The 25,135-nt window shown below is 45.5% G+C and overlaps 1 protein-coding gene and 1 non-coding gene across 4 annotated transcripts; both read left to right on the top strand.

Annotated features, from left to right (window-relative positions):
• The first annotated feature begins 86 nt into the window (after nucleotides 1-86).
• ITGB1BP2 (integrin subunit beta 1 binding protein 2) lies at nucleotides 87-6,868 on the top strand. Of its 3 annotated transcripts, XM_053579172.1 has the most exons (11): nucleotides 87-715; nucleotides 979-1,028; nucleotides 1,117-1,173; nucleotides 1,252-1,397; nucleotides 3,169-3,263; nucleotides 3,371-3,429; nucleotides 3,549-3,619; nucleotides 3,727-3,826; nucleotides 4,095-4,208; nucleotides 4,436-4,498; nucleotides 4,880-6,864. In XM_053579172.1, exons 1-11 carry the CDS (start codon nucleotides 652-654, stop codon nucleotides 5,102-5,104), a joined length of 1,044 nt encoding a protein of 347 aa, XP_053435147.1. In that variant the 5' UTR covers nucleotides 87-651; the 3' UTR covers nucleotides 5,105-6,864. The 3 variants fall into 3 exon arrangements, with proteins under 3 accessions (XP_053435147.1, XP_053435150.1, XP_053435149.1); XM_053579175.1 differs by lacking the exons at nucleotides 979-1,028; nucleotides 1,117-1,173; nucleotides 1,252-1,397 and having other exon boundaries at nucleotides 89-715; nucleotides 4,880-6,868; XM_053579174.1 differs by lacking the exons at nucleotides 87-715; nucleotides 979-1,028; nucleotides 1,117-1,173 and having other exon boundaries at nucleotides 1,270-1,397; nucleotides 3,101-3,263; nucleotides 4,880-6,867.
• Nucleotides 6,869-11,436: 4,568 nt separating this feature from the next.
• Nucleotides 11,437-11,600, top strand: LOC128578913 (U1 spliceosomal RNA). Its single transcript, XR_008378000.1, has one exon. It is a non-coding gene; the product is annotated as a U1 spliceosomal RNA (small nuclear RNA).
• Nucleotides 11,601-25,135: the final 13,535 nt, after the last annotated feature.

A 25,135-nucleotide genomic window follows, 5' to 3' on the forward strand; every position in this document is an offset into this window, starting at 1 on the left:
GGGTGCTGGTCCCATATGCCAGAGGTGGTGGGTTCAAACCCAGCCCCAGCCAAAAACCACAAAAAAAAAAGAAGGGAGTTCTAAGGATATGAGCAGTAGGCTTCATAAGGGTAATTCTTAGTGACTTTTTGATTAAAGTATTAAGCAAACATGGGAAGGTTGTGGGGATGAGATGCATATCATGGCTGAGGTGGTTGGCAAGGATCAGTGCTGTTGACACTGGAAATAATGATAGAGGAAAGCTATTCCTTTGAAAGGAAGAAAATGGGCTCAACCCTAATTGAATTGGGGGGAGGGTCTCAAATTTGGTATTCCTTTCTGAGCAGCTGCTGGTATGTCACAGGCTTGGAATTGGCATGGTAAATCTAAAACCGTCTCAGCAGTGGTGAGCTGACCTCACCCAAGTTCTAAGCCCTACTCTGCCTGATCCTCCTCTGAGCCTCAGAGCTGAAATGCTTGTGAGCTCTTTCCTATTGGCTGAGAAGACCAATTGAAGTTCCCTTGCCCATGTTAGGAGGTGTACGCCTCCTAAACCAAAGATAGAAACAGCTGGCCCTTCCAGGCAGCTAAAAGCCTCCAGTCAAAGAGGTGTTCCCCACTCAGCAGCCAGACTCCTTGAAATACCCTTTCAGTAATTCTATAAACGCTTCTATGTCTCTACTCTGCCATAACAAAGGCTGTGGGCAGCACTTTGACCCCAGCACCAATCTTCCTGGTAAGTAAATACTCCTGAGCTGGCCAGGGGCTCTGTGTGGGTATTGGGGGGTGGTTAGCTATCTGTAAGGCAGACTGTTTAAGGAGCAGGAAAAGAAACTTAATATTTCTGCCCTATTATATTTAGTCTGGGTGATCTTCAACCTCTGCTGATTTTTTTCTTTGCATCATATGGAAAGAAACTGTAAACATACAAATCTAGGAAAGAGGTGAGAAGTGGTATTTGGTATGGTTTTCTTTCCTTGATACTTCTGGTATCCACAGATTCCTGTTGCCATCACCCTGGGGTCCCAATCTTCCATGATGCCCTTAAGGTGAGAAGTAAGAGAGGGGGACAGGAAGAACATTTCCTGAAGGAGATACACCCAGGAATATAAGCTGATCTGGGTCTCTTGTTATTAGGGTTGGTCCTGCTGCCGAAAGCGAACTGTAGATTTCTCTGAGTTCTTAAACATCAAGGTAAATCCTTTACTTCCTTGGACTCTGCCTCTAATAGAAGGATACTGTTCCTAATCTTTATTTCCTTATCTGTACTAGGGCTGTACTATGGGACTACACTGTGCTGAGAAGCTTCCTGAGGCCACTCAACCTGAGGGCCCTGCTACAAGCAGTTCACTTCAGGAGCAAAAACCTGTGAATGCGATTCCAAAGTCAGCAGAGACCTTGCGCAGGGAGAGGCCCAAGTAAAGAGGAGGAGGCCCCTGGGTTTTTCCCATTTTTCATGGAGGTTCCTAGGAGTGATTAATAGATCATTGGCATTTGGGAACTAGGGACCAGAGATGTGAGGAGGGCCAGGTGTCAAGGTTTGGATGTTGTATATATCCTGTGCCTTAAGAGAAATTTGTGTCTGGGAATAATGTCCTTTGCTCTAAGGTGGTATGGGATGATGGACTAGATACTTCTAAATCAATGGAATAGATATCCCCTCACAAATATATACTTAGAGTATAACATGAGGGAAATTGTTGAGAATGACTTGATTTCTTTCTTTTCTTTTGTCTCTAAGAGATAGAATCTCATCCTCTCACCCTCAGTAGAGTGCACTGGTGTCAGCTCACAGCAACATCCAACTCCTGAGCTTAGGCGATTCTCTTGCCTCAGTCTCCCGAGCAGCTGGGACCATGGGTGCCTGCCACAATGCCTGGCTATTTTTTTTGTTGCAGTTTGGCCGGGGCTGGGCTTGAACCCACCATCTTTGGTACATGGGGCCGGCACCCTGCCCACTGAGCCATAGGCACTACCTAACTTGATTTATTTCTTTCTGGAAAGAGCTTTAAGGTAAATCTTGCATCAAGATAAGGATGTAGCTGAGCATTGTGGCGATCGCCTGTAGTCCCACCTACTTGGCAAGCTGAGACAAGAGAATCGCTTAAGCCCAAAAGCTAGAGGTTGCTTTGATTTGTGACTCCACAGTGCTCTACTGAGGGCGACATAGTGAGACCCTATCTCAAAATAAATAAAAAGGGGCAGCACCTGTGGCTCAGTGAGTAGGGCTCTAGCCCCATATACCAAGGATGGTGGGTTCAAATCCTGCCTCGGCCAGACTTCAACAAAAAATATCCGGGTGGGGCAGCACCTGTGGCTCAGTGAGTAGGGCACCGGCCCCATATGCCGAGGGTGGCGGGTTCAAACCCAGCCCCGGCCAAACTACAACAAAAAAATAGCCAGGCGTTGTGGCGGGCGCCTGTAGTCCCAGCTGCTCGGGAGGCTGAGACAAGAGAATCGCGTAAGCCCAAGAGTTAGAGGTTGCTGTGAGCCGTGTGACATCACAACACTACCCGAGGGCGGTACAGTGAGACTCTGTCTCTACAAAAAATATATATATATACATATATATCCGGGTGTTGTGGCGGGCGCCTGTAGTCCCAGCTATTCTGGAGGCTGAGGCAAGAGAATTGCCTAAGCCCAGGAGTCAGAGGTTGCTGTGAGCTGTATGATGCCACAACACTCTACCGAGGGTGATAAAGTGAGACTCTGTCTCTTGAAAAGAAAATTTTGGAGGTAAAATGAAAAAAAAGAAAGAAAAAAATCCATGTCTGATTCAAAAAGAAAAGAAAAAAGGATGCATTATTGGCTGCCAAGAGACTGCAGAGAATAAATTAATTTTATGTCAATAAAATGAACAGCAAAAGAAAGTCACAATTCTTTGTGACTTTAGGTGACTTTAGGTTCACAATTAGGTAAAGAGGAAGAATAAATGACAGTTCTACAGAGAAATGTGGGCAGATTTAGAGCAACTGAATAGAAGAGCAGGAAGCACTAGGGATTTCTCCAGGGCTCAGGAATTTGGGCTATCCATAGAGATAAAAATTGGCAATAGGATTGCTACCCAACATCTCCAACCTTGCCTCACTTTCATCGGATTTCTTCAACTCTATTACCATAGGTGGAAGTGTTGAAGTTGGAAATTATGGTGAATGGGTCAGGACTAAATCAACCACCTATAACCCCTAGGTCAGAGTTGCCTCTAAAGCTGCTGCCACTAAATATATCACAAGCCCTGGAAATGGCATTGGAACAGAAGGAACTAGACCAGGAACCTGGGGCAGGTAGGTGGGTCAGGCCTACTAGGACAGGCCTCACAGGCTGGAATTTGGTAGAAGTGGCAATTGGGTGGAGGAATGGATAGGTTCCTGACTCTGTTTCCCCTGCCCAGGACTTGACAGTAGTCTAATCCGGACTGGTTCCAGCTGCCAGAATCCAGGATGTGATGCTGTGAGTGAGAGTTTTGAGGGGCTGAAGCATATGGCTGAGAAATGTTACACATGAGAGATGACTGGGCATAGAGATGAGGCTGAGTGAGGATTCTTCTCCTGGTTCTCCTTTATCCTTAGATTTACCAAGGCCCTGAGAGTGATGCTACTCCATGTACCTACCACCCAGGAGCACCTCGATTCCATGAGGGGTGAGGGAGGGGACTGAGTGGGCTGTGAGATGGGTTTCTCCAAATGGGAGATGGGAGTGAGGGGGTTGTATATGGGGGAATGCAGTTGAATTATCTTCCTACCTCAGGATGAAATCTTGGAGCTGTTGTGGGATCCAGACCCTGGATTTTGGTGCATTCCTAGCACAACCAGGATGCAGAGTTGGTAGACATGATTGGGGGAAGCAGGTAAGCCCCAACTTTCCTGAAATCTTGATTAAAAACCAGTCTTAGAGATAAATTATCCTTGTAGCTCATGGCCAAGCTTCCTATATTCTCCCTTTAGTATGAACCAAATAAAATTATGCTCCTTATCCCTTAAGATCCCAGGGGCTTTGCAATAAGAGGTAGTATGTTAATCTTTCTGAGATTCTGTCTCTTCTCCACATACACCATCAGAATTCCCCTTGGGTTAAGAGTTTATTCTTACCAGTTGCATTTCACATCCTCTTTTCAGTTGCCAGCATCTTGCCGCCATGATTGGCATCAGACAGATTCATTAGTAGTGGTGACTGTATACGGCCAGGTTCCACTTCCTGCATTTAACTGGGTGAAGGCCAGTCAAACTGAGGTAAGGAATGAGCTGATGATGGGAGAACAGTGAATTGGGTGATATTACATTCTTATAGGCAGAGTTGTTATATGCAGTTAACCTGTAGTCCCCTGAAAGGTAGAGAGAGCTAGTAGCTATTAAGTCAGGGTTGTCTGGCTGGCCTTTGGATCACACCTCTGACCTGGTTCTCTGACTTGTTCTGATCTTCTGGGATTGTTACTACCCCTGTAATTCTTTTCTCTCAGCTTCATATCCACATTGTCTTTGATGGTAACCGTGTGTTCCAAGCACAGATGAAGCTCTGGGGGGTAAGTGCAGAGAAGGGGGCACAGGAGGGGGAGGTAGATGGGGCAAAAGAAGGGCTAGACTGGAATGAACAGAGGGTATATTGAGGGAAGGAGTTGTAGTGGGAAAGTGGAGGTTTTCTCTTTATTTGCTTTCATGTTCTCTCTCTCCCTCTCTCCCCCTCCTCCTCCCCTTCCCTCTCTTTCTACCCCCATCCCTTCTCATTTCTTTCCTCTTTCTCCTTTCTCTTCCCCACTTATATTTTCCCCCTTTTTCTTACCTTACATTTTTTTGCCTACCTTACATTTTTAAATTTTTCATCACCACTTTACCCCCACCCAAATCCTTTTGATTTCTTCATTCTCTCTTTCTTCTGTATTCCTCTATCTTTCCCTCCTCCTCAGGTCATAGACGTGGAACAGAGCTCTGTCTCCTTGATGCCATCTCGGGTTGAAATCTCCCTGGTCAAGGCTGACCCAGGATCCTGGGCCCAGCTGGAACACCCTGATGCACTAGCTGAGAAAGCTAGGGCAGGGGTTGTGTTAGAGATGGATGAGGAAGAATCTGAGGATTCAGATGATCTGAACTGGACAGAGGAGGAGGAAGAGGAGGAAGCAATGGGGGAATAGTGACACCAGACAGTTGAGTATCTAGATAGGACCTCGTTGACTCCCTTAGACCAGGATATGGTTGGCTGTGTGGTGTCACTGAACATTAAATAAATCTTGTATTCTGCAGTTTCATATAGTGTCGTTCTCTCACCTCACAAAGATCACATTTATTGCCTCCATTTTCTATGTATGTTTCATACATGTGTGAAAATAAGCACATGCAGGGTAGCACCTGTGGCTCAGTGAGTAGGGCGCCGGCCCCACATACTGAGGGTGGCAGATTCAAACCCGGCCCCGGCCAAACTGCAACAAAAAAATAGCTGGGTGTTGTGGCGGGCGCCTGTAGTCCCAGCTACTCGAGAGGCTGAGGCAAGAGAATCGCATAAGCCTAGGAGTTGGAGGTTGCTGTGAGCTGTAACACCATGGCAACTCCACCAAAAGTGATAAAGTGAAACTCTGCCTCTAAAAAAAACAAACAAACAAAAAAAAGAATTGGAAGGTTAATTTGGGCTCTAATAAATGGGAAGGTTTCAGGCGGCGCCTATGGCTCAAAGAAGTAGGGCACCAGCCCCATATACCGGAAGTGGTGGGTTCAAACCTGGCCCTGGCCAAAAACTGCAAAAAAAAAAAAAAAGAAGGGGGGAAGGTTTCATAGAAGTACATTTTTATTCTATACTTTATTGAAGTACAATTCACATACTACACAATTTACTCATTTAAAGTGTAAAGTTCGGGTGGCTCCTGTGGCTTAGTCGGTAGGGCGCTGGCCCCATATACTGAGGGTGGCGGGTTCAAACCCAGCCCCGGCCAAACTGCAACCAAAAAAATAGCCGGGCGTTGTGGCGGGCGCCTGTAGTCCCAGCTACTCGGGAGGCTGAGGCAAGAGAATCGCTTATGCCCAGGAGTTGGAGGTTGCTGTGAGCTGTGTGAGGCCACGGCACTCTACTGAGGGCCATAAAGTGAGACTCTGTTTCTACAAAAAGTAAATAAATAAATAAAAAATAAAGTGTAAAGTTCATTGTTATTTTTAATATAACCTCACAAAGTTGTACAGCCACAATCAATTTAAGGACATTGTTATCACTCTATAAAGAAACCCTGTAGGCATTAGCAGTCATTCTCAATTTCCCCCCAAATTCATAGCCTTAGGCAACCGTTAATCTACTTTCTGCTGTCATGAATTTACCTATTCTCAATATTTCACATAAATGTAAACATAGAATATGTGGTCTTTTGTGACTGGCTTCTTTTTTTTTCTTGAGACAGAATCTCACTTTGTCACCCTTGATAGAGTGCTGTGACATGACAGTTCACAGCAACGTCAAACTCGTGGGCTCAAGCAATCCTCTTGCCTCAGCCTCCCAAGTAGCTGGTATTACAGGCACCCGCCACAAGGCCCGGCTATTTTTTTGTTGTTGTTGCAGTTGTCATTGTTGTTTTTAGCTGGCCCGGGCTGGGTTTGAACCCACCATCCTTGGTAGATGTAGCCAGTGCCCTGCCTACTGAGCTATGGGTACTGCCCTAGACACGAGGTCTTCCATTGGCTCAGGCTGGTCTCAAACTTATGAGCTCAGGGCAATCTGCCCGCCTTAGCCTCCCAGAGTGCTAGGATTACAGAAGGGAGCCTCTGCACCTGGCCTTGACTGGCATCTTTTACTTAGCATAATGTTTTCAGGGTTAATTCATGTTGTAGGATATATCAGTACTTTGCTCCTTTTTATAGCCAAATAAATCCATTGTGTGGTTATAGCACATTTTGTTTATCTATTCATTAGTTGAGGGACATTGGGTTGTTTTCTACTCTTTGGATACTATGAATAATAACATTATAAATGTTTGTTTGCAAGATTTTATTTGTGGTTTGTTTTACTATAGCCATCCTAGTGAGTATGAAGTGAAATCAAAGTGTGGTTTTGATTTGTATTTCTCTGATGCCAAATGACATTGAGCCATTAGTGTATCTTATGTGGAGAAATGTCTGTTCAAATCCTTTGTCCATTGTTAATTGGGTTATTTGTCCTTTTATTGTTGAGTGTAAGAGTTCTTTATATATTGTAGGGGCAAGTCTCTTGTCAGATATATGATTTACAAATATCTTCTACCATTTTATGGGTTGTCCTTCCACTTCCTTTGGTGTTCTTTTTTTTTTTTTTTTTTTTTTTTTTTGTAGAGACAGAGTCTCACTTTACCACCCTCGGTAGAGTGCCATGACGTCACAGGACTCACAGAAACCTCCAGCTCTTGGGCTTTCGCGATTTTCCTGCCTCAGCCTCCAGAGCAGCTGGGACTACAGGCACCTGCCACAATCCTTTGGTGTTCTTTGATACTCAAAAGTTTAATTCTGATGAAGTACAATTTATCTATTTTTTTATGTTTTTGATGTCATATCCAAAAAAACCATTACCTAATCAAAGGTTGTGAAGAATTGCCCCTATGTTTTCTTCTAAGAGTTTTACAGTTTTACCTCTTACAGTTGGGTGTTTAATCCATTTTGAGTCAGTTTTCGTATGTGGGTGTGGAGTAGGGATCCAGCCTATGCTTTTGCATGGGAATGTCCAATTGTCCTAGCACCATTTGTTGAAAAGCCTATTCTTTTCCCATTGAATTGTCTTGGTACCCTAGTTGAAAATCGACCATAAATGTAAGGGTTAAGAAGTATATTTGACCCTTGAACAATGTGGGGCTGGGGTACCAAACCCTCATGTAGGTGAAAAATCCATGTAGCTGGCTCTGTACCTGTAGTTCGGTGGTTAGGGCGCCAGCCACATACACCGGGCTTGGTGAGTTCAAACCTGGCCCAGGCCTGCTAAAAACAATGACAACTACAACAAAAAAATAGGTGGGCATTGTGGCAGGTGCCTATAGTCCCAGCTACTTAGGAGACTGAGGTAAGAGAATTGCCTTAGCCCAGGAATTTGAGGTTGCTGTGAGCTGTGATGCCATAGCACTCTATCGAGGGCAACAAAGTGAGACTGTGTCTCAAAAAAAAAGGGGTGGCGCCTGTGGCTCAGTGAGCAGGGCGCCGGCCCCATATGCCGAGGGTGGTGGGTTCAAACCCAGCCCCGGCCAAACTGCAACAAAAAAATAGCCGGGTGTTGTGGCGGGCGCCTGTAGTCCCAGCTACTCGGGAGGCTGAGGCAGGAGAATCGCCTAAGCCCAGGAGTTGGAGGTTGCTGTGAGCTGTGTGACGCCACGGCACTCTACCGAGGGCAATAAAGTGAAACTCTGTCTCTACAAAAAAAAAAAAAAAAGAAAGAAAAAGAAAGAAAATCCATGTAGAACTTTTTTTTTTTTTTTTTTTTTGTGGCTTTTTGGCCGGGGCTGGGTTTGAACCCGCCACCTCCGGCATATGGGACCAGCGCCCTACTCCTTGAGCCACAGGCGCCACCCTTTGTTTTTTTTTTTTTTTTTAGAGACAGAGTCTCACAGTACTGCCCTCGGGTAGAGTGCCATGACGTCACACGGCTCACAGCAACCTCTAACTCTTGGGCTTACAAGATTCTCTTGCCTCAGCCTCCCAAGCAGCTGGGACTACAGGCGCCCACCATAACGCCCAGCTATTTTTTTGTTGCAGTTTGGCCGGGGCTGGGTTTGAACCCACCACCCTCAGCTTATGGGGCCAGCGCCCTACTCACTGAGCCACAGGCACCGCCCAGAACTTTTTCTTTTTTTCAGACCCCTCAGTAGGGTGCCTTGGAATCACAGCTCACAGCAACCTCAAACTCTTGGGCTCAAGCGATTCTCTTCCCTCAGCCTCCCAAGTAGCTGGGACTACAGGTGCCCAGCTATTGTTAGAAACGAGGTCTCCCTCTGGCTCAGGCTAGTCTCGAACTAGTAAACTCAGGCAATCCACCGGTCTTAGCCTCCCAGAGTGCTTGGATTACGAGTGTCAGCCACCTTGCCTGGCCCATGTAGAACTATTTTTGTCTTTTGAACAGTCTCACTATGTTGCCCTCAGTAGAGTGCTGTGGCATCACAGCTCACATAAATCTCAAACTCTTGGGCTTAAGTGATTCTCTTGCCTCAGCCTCCCAAGTAGCTGGGACTACAGGCGCCCACCACAACACCCAGCTATTTTTTGGTTGTAGTTGTCTTTGTTGTTTGGCAGGCCCAGGCCAGCACCCGGGTACGTGGCTGGTGCGCTACTGCTCAGCTACAGGCACTGAGCCCCATATAGAACTTTTGACTTGCCGAAAACTTAAATTACTAACTTCTACTACTATTGACCGGAAGGAAAATTTACTGATAAAATAAACCATCAAGGGTGGCGCCTCTGGCTCAGTCGGTAGGGGGCCAGCCCCATATGTCAAGGGTGATGAGTTCCAACCCAGCCCCGGCCAAACTGCAACAAAAAATAGCCAGGCTTTGTGGCGGGCGCCTGTAGTCCCAGCTACTTGGGAGGCTGAAGCAAGAGAATTGCCTAAAGCCAGTACCTGGAGGTTGCTGTGAGCTGTGATGCCACAACATTCTATTGAGGGCAACAAAGTGAAACTGGGGTCTCAAAAAAATATATAACATAAAATAAAATAAAAAATAAACCACAACAAATATTTTGTATGTTATGTCTTTATATTCTGCATACTTCTTTTTTCTTTTCTTTTCTTTTTTCTTTTTTTTTTTTTTTGAGACAGAGCTTCAAGCTGTCGCCCTGGGTAGAGTGCCATGGCCTCACAGCAACCTCCAACTCCAGGGCTTAAGCAATTCTCTTGCCTCAGCCTCCCAAGTAGCTGGGATTACAGGCGCCCACCACAGCACCAGGCTATTTTGTGGTTGCGGTTCTCATTGTTCTTTGACAGGCCTGGACTGGATTTGAACCCTCCAGCTCTGGTGTTTGTGGCTGGCACTTTAGCTGCTTGACTGACAGGCACGGAGCCTTTTTTTTTTTTTTTTGAGACAGAGTCTCACTCTGTCACTCTTGGTAGAGTGCCATGATGTCAAAGTTCACAGCAGCCTCCAGCTCTTGGGCTTAGGCGATTTTGTTGCCTCAGCCTCCCAAGTATCTGGGACTACAGGCACCCATCAGAATGCCCAGCTATTTTATTGTTGCAGTTTGGTGGGGGCCACGGTCGAACCCACCAACCTCGGTATATGGGGCCAGTGCCCTACTCACTAAGCCACAGGCACCGCCCTATATTCTGCATTCTTACAATAATGTAAGCTAGAGAAAAGAAAATGTTATGAAGAGGGCAGCGCGTGTGGCTCAGTGAGTAGGGTGCCAGCCCCATATACCGAGGGTGATGGGTTCAAACTCGGCCCTGGCCAAACTGCAACAAAAAACAGTCAGGCGTTGTGGCAGGCGCCTGTAGTCCCAGCTACTCGGGTGGCTGAGGCAGGAGAATTCCCTAAGCCCAAGAGCTGGAGGTTGCTGTCAGCTGTGACACTACAGCACTCTACCAAGGGCAACAAAGTAAGACTGTCTCTAAAAAAAAAAACAAAACAAGAAGTTATGAAGAAAGTGTTAATCTTTCTTATTTTAAGAGAAAATATATTGGGTGGCCCCTGTGGCTCAAGGAGTAGGGCGCTGGTCCCATATGCCGGAGGTGGCAGGTTCAAACCCAGCCCCAGCCAAACTGCAACAAAAAAAATAGTCAGGTGTTGTGGTGGGTGCCTGTAGTCCTAGCTACTTGGGAGGCTGAGGCAAGAGAATCGCCTAAGCCCAAGAGCTGAAGGTTGCTGTGAACTGTGATGCACGGTACTCTACCAAGGCGAACAAAGTAAGACTCTGTCTCTTAAAAAAAAAAAACAAAAAAACTTTACATATGCCAGGAGCAGTGGCTCATGCCTGTAATCCTAGCACTCTGGGAGGCCGAGGCAGGTGGTTTGCCTGAGCTCATAGGATCGTGACCAGCCTGAGCCAGAGCAAGACCCCATCTCTACAAATAGCCAGGCACTGTGATGGGTTTGTAGTCCCAACTACTTGGGAGGCTGAGGCAAGAGAATCACTTGAGCCCAAGAGTTTGAGGTTGCTGTGAGCTATGATGTCGCAGCTCTCTACCAAGGGCAAAAAAGTGAGCCTCTCAAAAAGAAAAAAAGAAAATTTAGATAGTAAGAGAAAGAACTACTAATGAATTTTGGGTTCAGTGCCTATAGCTCAGCGGCTAGACCACCAGCCACATACATCCAGACAGGCGGGTTCAAACCTGGCCTGGGCCTGTCAAACAACAATGACAAGTACAACAAAAAAGTAGCCAGGTGTTGTGGTGGGCGCCTGTAGTCCCAACTACTTGGGAGGCTGAGGCAAGAGAATCACCTAAGCCCAAGAGTTTGAGGTTGCTGTGACTTGTGATGCCACGGCACTCTACAAAGGGCAACATAGTGAGACTGTCTCAAAAAAAAAAAAAAGAATTTTGGTACTTACCTGGCAGAGGAGATACCATGATCACTAAGGTAGTTCTCCCAGGGCAAGGTTTATTCATTGCACTCCCCATGTGCTAAACCCTGCAATTTCCCCAAATGTGGGAAACTCAACTGCATAGTTTGTGGTAGTGGGGGACTGCGTTCGAGCTTTCCCCTGTTCTTTTAACAAGGTACCAAAGTACTGTATGTTTACAGAATTTATCATTTTTGGGCAGCACCTGTGGCTCAGTGGGTAGGGTGCCAGCCTCATATACCAAAGGTGGCAGGTTCGAACTTGGCCCCAGCCAAACTGCAACAAAAAAATAGCCGGGCGTTCTGGCAGGTGTCTGTAGTCTCAGCTACTTGGGAGGCTGATGCAAGAGAGTTGCCTAAGCCCAAGAGCTGGAGGTTGCTGTGAGCCGTGATGCCACAGCACTCTACCGAGGGTAACAAAGTGAGACTCTGTCTCTTAAAAAGAAAAAAAGAGGGCGGCGCCTGTGGCTCAGTCGGTAAGGCGCCAGCCCCATATACCGAGGGTGGCGGGTTCAAACCCAGCCCTGGCTGAACTGTAAACCAAAAAATGGCTGGGCGTTGTGGCGGGCGCCTGTAGTCCCAGCTACTCGGGAGGCCGAGGCAAGAGAATCGCTTAAGCCCAGGAGTTGGAGGTTGCTGTGAGCTGTATGAGGCCACGGCACTCTACCAAGAGCCATAAAGTGAGACTCTGTCTCTACAAGAAAAAAGAATTTTGGAGGTAAAATGAACACAGAAAGATGTATAAAATATATTATCTTGGCTAGGCAAAGTGGCTCACGCTGGTAATCCTAGCACTCTGGAAGGCCGAGGTGTTTGGATTGCCTGAACTCAGGAGTTCAATTCCAGCCTAAGCAAAACCTATCTCTAAAAATAACTAGGCGTTTTGGTGGGCATCTATAGTCCCAGCTACTAGGGAGGCTGCGGCAAGAGGATCACTTGAGCCCAGGAGTTTGAAGTTGCTATGAGCTATGACACTACAGCACTCTACCAAGGGCTACAAAAGCTCTGACTCAAAACAAACAAAAAAAAGACTCGTCTTCCATAGCATAGTGGTTATAGTTTTGGCCACATACACCGGGGCTGGTGGGTTCAAACTTGGCCCAGGCCAGCTAAACACAATGACAACAACATAAAAATAGCTGGGCATTGTGATGGGTGTCTATAGTCCCAGCTACTTGGGAGGCTGAGGCAAGAGAATCGCTTAAGCCCAAGAATTTAAGGTTGCTGTGACACTACAGCACTCTACTGAGGGCAACATAGACTCTGTTTCAAAAAAATAAAATCATCTTTTTTTTTTTTTTTTTTAAAGAGATGGGGTCAGCTCAGCACCTGTTGCTCAAGCTGCTAAAGCGCCAGCCACATACACCAGAGCTTGACGGGTTCAAATCCAGCCCGGGCCTGCCAAACAACAGTGACAACTACAACCAAAAAATAGCTGGGTGTTGTGGCAGGCACCTGTAATCCCAGCTACTTGGGAGGCGGAGGCAGGAGAATCGCTTGAGCCCAGGAGTTGGAGGTTGCTGTGAGCTGTGATGCCACAGGACTCTACCCAGGGCAACAGCTTGAGGCTCTGTCTCAAATAAAATAAAATAAAATAATAAAGAGACGGTGTCTCCCTCTCGCTCAGGTTGGTCTTAAACTCGTGAGCACAGGCAATCCACCCACCTCAGCCTTCCAAGTGCTGAGATTATAGGCATGAGCCACTGTGCCCAGCTACATTCTCTTAAATGTACAACTTTTTCCTATCTTCTTATCAAAATTGGGGACCAGCAACCATCCAGAAATCCTGAAGTGACCAGAGGTGTGGAATCAGAAAGTTCAAGTAATCCTTATTGTAGATATAAAATTTCATGTTCACAGCATTAATAAAGTAGAGTTTACATAGTCAAAGCCTAAAACCTAAGAAATTTTCTTCTTTTTTTTTTTAGAGGCAGAGTCTCACTTTGTCGCCATCAGTAGTGTGCTATTACATCACAGCTCACAGCATCCTCCAGCTCTTAGTTTTAGGCAATTCTCTTGCCTCCTCTCCCGAGTAGCTGGGACTACAGGCACCCACCACAACGCCCAGCTATTTTTTTGTTGCAGTTTGGCCAGGGCTGGGTTCGAGCCCACCACCCTCAGTATATGGGGCTGGCACCCTATCCATTGAGCCACAGGCACGGCCCAAACCTAAGAAATTTTCAAGCAGGTATATAACATGAATAACAATAATAGCCATAGCTGGCAGCACCTGTGGCTCAGTGAGTAGGGCACCAGCCCCATATACCGAGGGTGGCATGTTCAAACCCAGCCCTGTCCAAAGTGCAACAAAAATAGCCAGGCATTGTGGCGGGCGCCTGTAGTCCCAGCTACTCGGGAGGCTGAGGCAAGAGAATCGCCTAAGCCCAAGAGCTGGAGGTTGCTATGAGCTGTGACACCACGGCACTCTACCAAGGGCAACAAAGTGAGACTCTGTCTCTAAGAAAAAATAAAAATAAATAGCCATAGCTAACTTCTTTTTTTTTTTTTTTCAGGATATCTTGATTTTACTGTTTGCTGGGCTCTTATTAAGCAAGACAACCTTTCTGTCAAATAATTAACTTATCTGCAACTTTGAGCAATTGTTGAATAGAAAAATTGCTGAAGAATGCTGTAAGCTTAACAGTTGCTTGGTTTTAGTTAGGTGGGCTTTGTTCATGCTGGTAAGTGTGCAATTCTGGACAGGCACAGAGAGGCTTCTTTTTCTGAAAACTTCTGCACCAAGGCACTCCCGAGTGTTATTCAGGCTTTGCAGGCTGAACCCTCTGTAGTAGACGGCTGCTTTCTTCACTGCAGGTAAAGACAGCCCTCTTTGCAAAATAGCTAACTTCTTTTAAAAAAATTTTGGATTAAAGTTCAATATACAAATATCCATTGTATACCATTAAAAATTAGAGAATTAAAGTTAACATGACAACACAAAATATGAAATACATAGAAATAATTCGTCAGGTTCAGTGCCTATGGTTCAGCGGCTAGGGCGCCAGGCACATACACCAGAGCTGGTAGGTTTGAATCCAGCCCAGGCCTGCCAAACAACAATGACAACTACAACCAAAAAATGGCCAGGCGTTGTGGTGGGTGCCCATGGTCCCAGCTGCTTGGGAGTCTTAAGCAAGAGAATCACTTAAGCCCAGGAGTTTGAGGTTGCTGTGAGCTGTGATGCCATGGCACTCTACCCAGGGTGACAGCTTAAGACTGTCTCAAAAAAAAAAAAAAAAGAAAGAAAGAAAGAAAGAATTCTTCAGAAATAAACAGTATTTCTGTATGGAAAACTAATTATTGAAAATATAGAAAGACACATGTCTGTATATATTGCAAAATTGTTATTAATGATTTTTTTTTAAATTTGCTTAGGTATTCCTTTTGTTATAACTCAGGTTATTTTCTTTCTAGGGATGTAAGTACACCACATAGCAAATTCAGTTTGCTCTGGGGGTTCAGAAGGATTGTAGCAAACAACTGGCCCACTGGGGGGGCACACATATCTGATATTGGGTGTTATTATATATGCAAGTACCTTCAGGCTTTCCTGTACATTCATAGTAAGAGTAAACCAATAGCACAATTTTGACAATTTGTCTAGTTGGGTTACCTTTTGGATAGATTTTTCACAACCTTCTTCAGGTCTTACATTCTTACATCTAAGATTAAAGAAGGAAGGTGAAAAAGTCCAAAGCAATGAATCAGTAATCAGTCCCACACCGCTGCTGCTCATCCTCAATCTTCTGCCTTGTGTAGACCAGTCAGAAGAAGTATAGATCAGACCAGACCAGTGCATAGACCATGGCTACCATTTCTGATAACAAACTACCTGTGGTAGGCACTATGCTAAGTCTTTGCATACATTATCTCATTTATTCCCCTACTTCCCACTGTAAAATCTATATATTTGCTCACATTAGAACAAATCCTCTATCTATATCCTTTTGTATTTCTCATTTCTTCCCTCTGTACTTTGTATCCTATTCTCTCACACTTTCTCAGAGACTTTACCACTATTATCCCTTCTCTCTCCTTTTTATTCAACTTTTCCCTTATTGAGGTATTTTTTAATTTTTTTTTAGAGACAGAGTCTCACTTTGTCACCCTCAGTAGAGTGCTGTGGCGTCACAGCTCACAGCAACCTCCAGCTCTTGGGAGTAGGCGATTCTCTTGCAGTCTTTGGCCGGGGCTGGGTTTGAACCCACCACCTCCAGTATATGGGGCTGGTGCCCTACTCTGTTGAGCCACAGGTGCCGCCCTGGGGGGGTATTTTTATTGACATTTAAACATGCTCAAGTCTCTCCAATCTGACAAAAACATTTTCCCGTGAGTTCATATACCTTTCCAGCTACCATATAATTCTTTTCTGTCCTTTACAGCCAAACTTCTTGAAATAGCTGTATTCTTTTTCCATTTCCTCCTCCCTACTCCCTTTATAACACTCTAATCTGACTTCCAACTCTTCAAACTGTGGTAATATGCCACCACTGACTACCAAATCTCTAAATCCACTAAGTACTTTTAGTCCTCATCTTACTTGGCTTCTCAAGCACAATTTGACACTTATGATCATTTCTTCCTTGAAATATCTTCATACATTGGCTCCTATAACCCCACATTATACTTTGTTGTCTTACTTCTCTGGCTATTCCTTTTGGTCTCTTTTACAGCTTCTCCTTTTCTACCTAGCTAGTCAGTGATGAAGTTCCTCAGGATTCAGTCCTAGGTTTGTTCTCTTCTCATATGACTCTCTTTTAGGTACTCTCAATTATACCCATGACTTCAAATACCACCCACATGCAGATGACTCACACATTTTAATGTCTAGGGTACATTTTTCCTCTGAGTCCTAGATCTAATAAATACCATATAAATGTTTGCTATTATTTTTACTGTTGCTACTATTCTTTCTCTTCATCAAAAGCTTGTACCTCAGGGTGGCGCCTGTGGCTCAGTGAGCAGGGCACTGGCCCTGTATGCCGAGGGTGGTGGGTTCAAACCTGGCCCTGGCCAAACTGCAACAACAAAAAAAAAAAAATAAATAAAAAAGCTCGTACCTCACCCTCTTAGGAAAGTTAGGGTGGTTTTTTAGTTTTTAGAGAGGGGGAACACATCTCCAGTATCAAATTTTAAATTGTTTCAATAAGAAAGTAAGTTTTTTGTTTGTTTGTTTGTTTGTTTTTTGTAGAGACAGAGTCTCACTTTATGGCCCTCGGTAGAGTGCCATGGTGTCACACGGCTCACAGCAACCTCCAGCTCTTGGACTTATGTGATTCTCTTGCCTCAGTCTCCCGAGCAGCTGGGACTACAGGCGCCCGCTACAACGCCCAGCTATTTTTTTGTTGCAGTTCGGCCGGGGCTGGGTTTGAACCCACCACCCTCGGTATATGGGGCTGGCGCCCTACTCACTGAGCCACAGGTGCCGCCCAGAAAGTAAGGTTTTTTTGACAGTCAGGTTTTGCTATTTCATAAAGTAATAACAAATTTACCATGCAATTGCATCAGCTTTGAATTTAGGGAGAGTATATTTGCCTGCTGAGGGAGTATAGGTATCCTATGTAGAATGCAGGTACTTCTGCCCACATTATTTTCCTTAATCCTTATGCCTGCTCTGTGAGATAGGTATTAATATATATCTATTTTTGAGACAGAGTCTCACTTTGTCACCCTGGGTACAGTGTCGTGGTGTCATAACTCACAGCAACCTAATACTCTTGGACTCAAGCAATTTTCTTGCCTCAGCCTCCCAAGTAGCTGGGACTAAAGGTTCCCGCCACAATGCCTGGCTATTTTTAGAGATAGGGTCTTGCTCTAGCTCAGGCTGGTCTCGAACTTATGAGCTCAGGGAATCCACCTGCCTTGCCTTCCAAGAGTGCTGGGATTACAGGCGTGAGCCACCTTGCCCTTCCAAGATAGGTATTATTAAGCCAACTTCTTTCTTTTTGTTGAGAAAGAGTCTCACTCTGTTCTCCAGGCTAGATTACTGTGGTATCAACCTAGCTCACAGCAACCTCAAATTCCTGGGTTCAAGCAGACCTCCTGCCTCAGCCTTCTGAGTAGCTGGAACTATAATGCCCAACTAATTTTCTCCTATTTATTTATTTATTTATTTATTTATTTTGAGACAGTCTCACTATGTCTCCCTCGCTAGAGTGCTGTGGCGTCACAGTTCACAGCAACCTCAAACTCTTGGGCTTAAACGATTCTCTTGCCTCAGCCTCCCACGTAGCTAGGACTACAGGTGCCCGCCACAACGCCTGGCTATTTTTTGTTACGGTTGTCATTGTTTAGCTGGCCTGCACTAGGTTCGAACCTGCCAACCTCTGTCTATGTGGCTGGCGGCGTAACCACTGTGCTACAGGCGCTGAGCCCTAAGCCAACTTCTTTTTTCTTTTTTTTTTTTTTGTAGAGAGAGTCTCACTTTTTCACCCTCCGAAGAGTGCCGTAGGGTCACACAGCTCACAGCAACCTCCAACTCCTGGGCTTAAGCGATTCTCTTGCCTCAGCCTCCCGAGTAGCTGGGACTACAGGCTTCCACCACAATGCCCGGCTATTTTTTTTGTTGCAATTTGGCGGGGCAAAGTTTGAACCCGCCACCCTCAGTATATGGGGCCGGCACCCTACTCACTGAGCCACATGAGGAAACCAAGTTTCAAAGAAGAAAATAGCTTGCTACTGATTTAAAACTTCAGTCGTTGCTAAGAGCTATCCTAAAGCCATTTGAGAATATCCAAAAGCTAAGGACCCAACAGAGACCTTAGAAGAGGAGATTGACATCACACCCCTTAGCCTGGCAGGGTCCCTTTGACAACCCTAACTGGGGACTAGGGAGGCTCTTGGTTTAATTGGTTTTATCTTACATCGATATAAGGCTTTTCTAAACAACTTTTACATCTCTGATCACCTGATCTCTAACCTTGATAAGACCTCCTAGGTACTCCACCTCTCATTTCATACAGGTCAAGTAATAATCTCCCAGTAACACTAGATTGCTCCCTTACTCATACTTCATGGGCAGCCACTTCGGTGTTACTGTCTCTGGAACTTCTGCCTCCACTGTCCTTTTCCTTTTTGTTCCCAAAGTCCCAGAACATTGCTAGAGGGAAAACCAAGTAGCACTTATAAATTCATGCTGTCCATTTTCAATTTGGTCTTTGCAGCTGCTCAGCAACCCTTTTATTTGTCTCAGACATTCCCTGGCACTCTCCCACAGAGACTATTCCAGACCTTCCTCTCCTTAAATTCCAGCTCCTCCTGTTCCACTTCTTTAGACTAATATATCTGCTTTCATCAGATATTTGAGAATTTAGTAGCATTGTTTTAGAACTTTTATGGGGAACTTATCACATGTATAAAAGTAAACAGAGTAGTGTAATGAATCCCTATTTACCAGACACTCAGTTATTTCAAGTAGTTATCCACTCTTGAGCAATCCTTTTTTTTTTTTTTTTTTTGCAGTTTTTGGCCAGGACTGAGTTTGAACCCGCCACCTCCTGCATATGGGGCCAGCACCCTACTCCTTTGAGCCACAGGCACCACCCTCTTGAGCAATCTTGTTTCACATATATCCCCCTCCACTTCTTCCCTCCTATATTATTTTGGAACAAATCCTAGACATCACACCATTTCATACCTAAATATTTCAGTATGTATCTCCAAAAGATAAGGATATTCTTTAAAAAAAAACCTAAGGGCTGGGCACAGTGGCTCATGCCTATAATCTTAGCATTCTGGGAGGCCGAGGTGGGAGGATCCCTTGAGATCAGGAATTTGAGAGCAGACTGAGCAAGAGTAAGACCCTAAGACACTGTCTCAACTACTCTGGAGGCTGAAGCAGGAGGATCACTTGAACCCAGGAAGTTGAGGTTCCTGTGAGCTAGGCTGAGGTCCTAGCCCTCTAGCCTGGGCAACTGAGTAAGACTCTGTCTCAAAAAAGAAATAAATAGGCTCAGTGCCTGTGGCTCAAGTGGCTAAGGCGCCAGCCACATACACCTGAGCTGGCGGGTTCAAATTCAGCCCTGGCCCACCAAACAACAATGACGGCTGCAACCAAAAAATGGCCGGGAACTGTGGCTAGCACCTATAGTCCCAGCTACTTGGGAGGCGGAGGCAGGAGAATTGCTTGAGCCCAGGAGTTGGAGGTTGCTGTGAGCTGTGATACCACAGCACTCTGCCCAGGGCAACAGCTTGAGGCTCTGTCTTAAAATAAATAAAATAAATAAATAAATAATAAATAATTTAAAAATCCTAATTATAATACCATTAGATTAGCACACATAAAATAATAATGCCTTAGTATCATCAGATACCATATCAGTATTTAAATTTCCAATAATTTCTAGGGCTGGGCGTGGTGGCTCACGCCGGTAATCTTAGCACTCTGGGGTGGCACCTGTGGGTTAGTGAGTAGGGCGCCAGTCTCATATACCAAGGGTGGTGGGTTCAGACCTGGCCCCGGCCAAAATGCAACTACAACAACAACAACAAAAAATTAAAAATAAATAAAAATTAAAATTAAAAAATAATCTTAGCACTCCGTGAGACCAAGGCAGGCGGATTGCCTAAACTCACAGGTTTGAGACCAGCCTGAGCCAAAGCTAGACCCTGTCTCTAAAAATAGCCAGGCATTGTGGTGGGCGCCTGTAGTCCCAGCTACTTGAGAGGCTGAGGCAAGAGGATCACTTGAGCACAAGAATTTGAGGTTGCTGTGAGCTGTGATGCCATAGCACTCTACCCAGGGCAACCAAGTGAGACTCTGTCTCAAAAAAAAAATTTTGGGCCACGCCTATGGCTCAGGGAGTAGGGCACCGGCCCATATACCGAGGGTGGCATGTTCAAACCCAGCCCCGGCCAAACTGCAACAACAAAAAAATAGCCAGGCATTGTGGCGGGTGCCTGTAGTCCCAGCTACTTGAGAGGTGGAGGCAGGAGAATCCCATAAGCCCAAGAACTGGAGGTTGCTGTGAGCCGTGTGACGCCACAGCACTCTACCCAGGGCAGTAAAGTGAGACTCTGTCTCTACAAAAAAAAAAAAAGAAAAGAAATTTCCACCTCAGCCCCTGTAGCTCAGCAGCTAGGGCGCCAGCCACATACCCGAGATGGCAGGTTCGAATCCAGCCCAGTCCTGCCAAACAATGATAACTACAACCAAAAAATAGCTGGGAGCTGTGGTGGGTGCCTGCAGTCCCAGCTACTCAGGAGAGCTGAGGCAAGTGAATCACTTGAGCCCACTAATTTGAGGTTGCTGTGAGCTGTGACACCATGGTACTCTACCAAGGGGGACAAACTGAGTCTCTGTCTCAAAAAGAAAAAAATTCCAATAGTTTCGTGTCAAGAATTTGTTATAGCTTTTTTGTTTGAATCAGTATCCAAATAAAGTCTGTATATTGTTTTTTTTTCCCCTCTATTTTTTTTTTTTTTTTTGTAGAGACAGAGTCTTACCTTATTGCCCTCGGTAGAGTGCCGTGGCCTCACACAGCTCACAGCAACCTCCAAATCCTTGGCCTTAGGCTATTCTCTTGACTCAGCCTCCCAAGTAGCTGGGACTACAGGCGCCCGCCATAACGCCCGGCTATTTTTTTGTTGCAGTTTGGCCGGGGCTGGGTTTGAACCCGCTACCCTCGGCATATGGGGCTGGCGCCCTACCCGCTGAGCCACAGGCGCTGCCCTTCCCCTCTATTTTTTAGCGATCTCATTCTTGCTCAGGCTGGTCTGTCTTGAGCTCAAGCAGTCCGCTCACCTCAGCCTCCCAGAGTGCTGGGATTCAGGCATGAGCCACCTCGCGTGAGTTAGTTTTTTTTTTTTGTTTGTTTGTTTTTAATAGAGACAGAGTTTCCCTCTATTACTCAGGCTGGTCTCAGACTCCTGGGTTCTGCCTCCAAAAATGCTGGGATTACAGGTGTGTGTCACTATGTCTGGCCCCTTGTAATTTTTTTTTTTTTTGAAACAGAGTCTCACTATGTCACCCTTGGTAGCGTGCTCTGGCATCACAGCTCACAGCAACCTCAAACTCTTGGGCTTAAGTGATTCTCTTGCCTCAGCCTCATGAGTAGCTGGGACTAGAGGTGCCCGCCACAACACTTGACTATTTTTTGTTATTGTTGTCATTGTTGTTTAGCAGACTCTGGCCAGGTGTGAACCCACCAGCCCCAATGCATGTGGCCGATGCCCTAACCATTGAGCTACTGGCGCCAAGCCAATTTTTATTTTATTTTATTTTTTTATTTTTTTATTTTTTTGAGACAGAGCCTCAAGCTGTCGCCCTGGGTAGAGTGCAATGGCTTCACAGCTCACAGCAACCTCCAACTCTTGGGCTAAAGCGATTCTCCTGCCTCTGCCTCCCAAGTAGCTGGGACTACAGGCGCTCGCCACAACACCCGGCTATTTTTTGGTTGCAGCCGTCATTGTTGTTTGGCGGACTCGGGCTGGATTTGAACCCGCCAGCTCAGGTGTATGTGGCTGGCGCCTTAGCCGCTTGAGCCACAGGCACCGAGCCCAAGCCAATTTTTTTTTAATTTTTGAGACAGGGTCTTTCTTTCTTTCCCTGACTAGATCATATCTCACTACAATCTCAAACTTCTAGGCTCAAGTGATCCACCTGCCTTAGCCTTCTGAGTAGCTGGGACTATAGGTGCATGCCACCACACCCAGCTAATTTTTCTATTTTTTGTAGAAATGGGGTCTTGCTATGTAGTTCAGGCTGGTCTTGAACTCAAGACCTCAAATAATCCTCCTGCTTTTGGCTTCCCAAAGTGCTAGGATTACAGATGTGAGTCACCATGCCTGGCCCCCTTGCAATTTTTTTATTGAAGGAATTGGAGTGTTTTTTTCTTTTCTTTTCTTTTTTTTTTTTTGAGACAAAGTCTCACTCTGTTGCCCTGGGTAGAATGCCGTGGTGTCACAGGTTGCTCACGGCAACCTCCAACTCTCTGGCCCAGGCAATTCTCTTGCCTCAGCCTCCCGAGTAGCTAGGACTATAGGCGCCTGCCACAACACCCAGCTATTTTTGTTGCAGTTGTCACTGCTGTTTTAGGTGACCAGGGCCGGGTTTGGACCTGCCACCCTTGGTATATAGGGCCAGTGCCCTACCCACTGAGCCACAGGTGCCACCTGGAGTGTTTTTTCAATAGAGTTGCATACAGTCTGTTTTGGTACTTCTCTGTTGCATATTTAATATGATCGCTTGACCTCCGTATGTTGCGCATATATATATATATATATTTTTTTTTTTTTTTTAATTTATTTTTTTTTTTAGTTTTTGGCCAGGGCTGGGGATTTGAACCTGCCACCTCTGGCATATGGGGCTGGCGCCCTACTCCTTTGAGCCATAGGCACCACCCCTGTTGCATATATAATAATAAAATGAATAACACCTTTATGTGGTATCCTTTTTATTCATTGTCCTGTTTTTGCAATGTGAGGAAATTGTCCATGTTACAATTGAACTGGAACGTGTCAGGCTTGAAGAGTGACTCAGGAAGGAGCTGGGACCTCTAACAGATGGTTGGGGTCAATGCTCAATAAATAGTAACCAAGGTCTAGGCAAGACAGTATGGGTGAGGGGCCATGAGTTTCATATTTCCACTACACTGGTATGTAGAACAGGACAGGCAGAGAAGTAACTGGGCTGAAGTCAACTGGAAAAAGAGAGGGAGCAGTTGAGCAGCACCTGGGATTATTTCTCAGGGTGTTATTCTCTATACCCTATTTTGTAAATATATCTTATTTGTTTGCACTTCTGTGTCTTTGCCTCGGATGTTTCCTCTGGTTGGAATATCATCTTCATTCTCTCTACCTATACAGGTCCTATATATCTTTAACAAGTGCAAGTTCTTTCTTTTCCATATTTGTGCTTATAGAGTCACAAAATGTTTCTAGAAAGATAAATAACATCTGTTGCTTTCCCAGGAAGGGAATGAATGGCTAGAGGACAGAGCTGGAAGAGAGAAAGATATTATTGATTTGTCACAAGAGGGACAATTAATGTAATGAATGTGTCTAATAGGAAGTCTTTTTTTAAAGACAGAGTCTAACTTTATTGCCCTCAGTAGAATACTGTGGCGTCACAGCTCACAGCAACCTCCAACTCCTGGGCTTAGGAGATTCTCTTGCCTCAAGCCTCCTGAGTAGCAGAACTATAGGCACCTGCCACAACGCCCGGCTATATTTTTTGTTGCAGTTTGGCCAGGGCTGTGTTCAAACCTGCCACCTTCAGTATATGGGGCCGGTGCCCTACCCACTAAGCCACAGGCACCACTCAGGAAGTCTTTAGAAGTAGAAGGAAAGAGACTGGAATTTGTAGTTTGAGGAGAAAAAAGATCTAGAATAGCCTTTGTGGGAGAGTGCCAGGGGATGTATGGGACAAATAAAAAGGTTGCTGAGCAGCTGCAAAGACCAAATCGAAAATGGACAGCATGAATTGGTATACGCTACTTGGTTTTCTCTCTACTAATGTTCTGGGTCTTTGGGAACAAAAAGGAAAAGGACACTGGAGACAACAGTTCCAGAGACAGTAATACCAAAGTGGTTACCCATGGAGTATGGGTAAGGGAGCAATGTGGTATAACTGGCAGATTTTTTTTTTTTTTTTTGGACACAGAGTCTCACTTTATTGCCCCTGGTAGAGTGCCATGGTGTCACAGCTCACAGCAACCTCAAACTCTTGGCTCAAGTGATCCTCTTGCCTCAGCCTTCCAAGTAGCTGGGACTACAGGTCCTGCCACAATGCCTGGCTATTTTTAGAGACAGGGTCTCGCTCTTGCTCAGGCTGTTCTTGAACTTGTAAGCGCAGGCAATTCACCTGCCTCAGACTCCCAGAGTGATGGGATTACAGGCATGAGCCACCTCGCCTGGCCATGACTGGGAGATTATTACATGATCTGTATGAAATCAGAGGTGGAGTACCTAGGAGGTCTTATCAAGGTTAGAGATCAGGTGATCAGAGATGTAAAAGTTGTTCAGAGAAGACTTTTATCAAAGTAAAATAACACTGATCAAACCAAGAGTCTTCTGGTCCCCAGTTAGGGTTGTCAAAGGGACCCTGCCAGGCTAGGGGGTGTGATGTCAATCTCTTAAGATCTCTGTTGGGTCCTTAGCTTTTGGATACGCTCAATGGCTCTAGGATAGCTCTGAGTAATGACGGAGGTTTTTCAGGTTTTTTTTTTTTTTTTTTTGATGTAGAGTCTTACTATGTCGCCCTGGGTAGAATGCTGTGGTGTCACAGCTCACAGCAACCTCAAACTCTTGGGCTTTTTTTTTTTGTAGAGACAGGTCTCACTTTATCACCCTCAGTAGAGTTCTGTGGCATCACAGCTCACAGCAACCTCCAACTCCTGGGCTTAGGTGATTCTCTTGCCTCAGCCTCCCAAGTAGCTGGGACCACAGGTGCCCACCACAACACCTGGCTATTTTTTTGTTGCAGTTTGGCTGGGGCCAAGTTTGAATCCATCACCCTCGGTATATAGGACCAGTGCCCTACTCACTGAGCCATAGGTGCCGCCCAACTCTTGGGCTTAGCAGCTGGGACTACAGGCACCTACCACAACACCTGGCTTTTTCTTTCTTTCTTTTTTTTTTTTTTTTAGATAAGAGTCTCACTCTGTCACCCTGGGTAGAATGCAATAGTATCATAGCTCACAGAATCACAGCAACCTCAAACTCCTTGGCTTAAGCTATTCT

This window comes from Nycticebus coucang, chromosome X, assembly GCF_027406575.1.
Source record: "Nycticebus coucang isolate mNycCou1 chromosome X, mNycCou1.pri, whole genome shotgun sequence".
In the NCBI taxonomy this organism is placed as follows: Eukaryota; Metazoa; Chordata; class Mammalia; order Primates; family Lorisidae; genus Nycticebus; species Nycticebus coucang.

Excerpts from the sequence above, each read along its gene's own strand:
- ITGB1BP2 (XM_053579172.1), top strand. The coding sequence starts at position 652 with ATGTCTCTACTCTGCCATAACAAAGGCTGTGGGCAGCACTTTGACCCC. Across the intron at positions 1,398-3,168 it reads TTGCGCAGGGAGAGGCCCAA|GTCAGAGTTGCCTCTAAAGC; the intron begins GTAAAGAGGAGG and ends TATAACCCCTAG. Across the intron at positions 4,209-4,435 it reads TGAAGGCCAGTCAAACTGAG|CTTCATATCCACATTGTCTT; the intron begins GTAAGGAATGAG and ends CTTTTCTCTCAG.